The 1534-nt window shown below is 34.6% G+C and overlaps 1 protein-coding gene across 8 annotated transcripts in view; it reads left to right on the top strand.

Moving 5' to 3' along the window:
* Positions 1 to 364: 364 nt before the first annotated feature.
* Positions 365 to 1534, top strand: part of LOC106879092 (alpha- and gamma-adaptin-binding protein p34-like) — a 163932-nt gene continuing 162762 nt past the window's right edge. For all 8 annotated transcript variants that reach the window (XR_008265306.1, XR_008265305.1, XR_008265307.1 and 5 more), the window contains exon 1: positions 365 to 508. Coding sequence is in view for 4 of the 8 variants with exons in the window: in XM_052972138.1 (XP_052828098.1) it covers positions 442 to 508 (67 nt within the window). In the remaining 4 variants the exon portion in view is untranslated. The remainder of the gene's footprint in view (positions 509 to 1534) is intronic.

Genomic DNA, 1534 nt, shown 5'->3' with positions numbered 1-1534 from the left:
GTAGGGGAGGGCAAAAGACTGACGTCCCAGATGAGGCACCTACCTCTAACCTGTTTTCCTTTCTTTTTTTCTTTTCATTGTGCTTTGTAAAAACTTGTATTATTTGAAGAATCATGACTATTGTTTAGGATTTGTATTTTAATATGGTTTTGTATTATTCAAATATCATGTACATACGTGTTATAAAGTATATCTAAAATCCGATATTATCGGAATCTACACCATATGAAACGAATTTGTTGATATTTTCATTTAAAAAATCCATTTTCCTAAAAGATATGAGGAAATAAAGTCATTGGAGGGGGGGGGGGCACTTGAGTAGGTGTGCCATAAGTACCAAATCAAACACTGAAATCGATTTACCAACTCTTCCTTTATAAGCTGATTGCCTAGACGTTAATACACATAAATGTATGACGTATTACACATAATTATTTCAATATGGCTATTCTTCCCTGTGCAGTGTTTTCATCTCCTGATATTTCGGATTCTATAGATCTTATCAGGCGTAAGTAATAACTGATTAAGGTCGTAAAATATATTAAGTACGGATAAATTTCTGTAATAAGTCATTATTTACTGTCGCTTTGTTTGCACGCTATTTCTTCTTAAATAATTATGATAACATATTTAGACATGTTGGCGATCTTACGACGTAAGATCGCCGACATGTTTACTTATAATGTACGTATACGTACCATGTGTACATACGAAAGTATGCGTTGAAGATTTGCGGTGTATGTTTGCCTCTAGATTGAAATATATTTTTCAAATCTGATGGCAAAACATTTCACCGAAGACAATGTTTTACTTATTAATTATTTGGTACAGAAAAAGGGTGGCGATGGAAGGTGTATATCTTTTCGACAGGCATGTTTTGATGCGAAATTGTATTTTTGATTTCCTGTTTAAGAGTGAACATGTATTTAACTTAGAAATGATCTTAACATAATGCATATTCCTTGACAGGCATAACTACAGATTTCTGTCCCTCCCCCAAGACTTTGAGGTGGGGCAGAAAATATCCAGAAAAATGGATATTTTTTAATAAAATTTTCTACGAATATGTTTTATATCATTTAGATTCCGAATATACAAAATTTTGGGATTTGTGGAGGAAGTGTCTTAGGAGGGGATGAGGTGGGGGATTTCGGAAAATTCACCGGAGTCCACTTCAATTCGTCTTAACTTTCAAGAAAATGGATATTTTAAAATGAAATCTTGTACAAATATACCTCGGACTATGTAGATTCCGAGGACATAGGAATTTTTGGGGAAAATAATTGGGGGTTATTTCTGAGAACTATTCCCCACTTAGGGGTGTTTCGGAACAAGTTCATAGTTGTTTAATTTTCTCCGTTTTGTGCGTTTGTGCATTCATAGATTTCCACTGAAGCAACAAACAGGCAATGAAGCCCTCACTAGTTCTCAAAAATAACCCCCAATTGTTTTCCCCCCCAATTCCTGTACCCGGAATCTCCATAGCCCGAGGTATGTTTGTAGGCGATTTCATTAAAAAATATCTATTTTCTTG

Source organism: Octopus bimaculoides, chromosome 12 (genome assembly GCF_001194135.2).
Source record: "Octopus bimaculoides isolate UCB-OBI-ISO-001 chromosome 12, ASM119413v2, whole genome shotgun sequence".
Lineage (NCBI taxonomy): Eukaryota > Metazoa > Mollusca > Cephalopoda > Octopoda > Octopodidae > Octopus > Octopus bimaculoides.
This window is presented reverse-complemented; position numbering and strand designations above follow the sequence as displayed.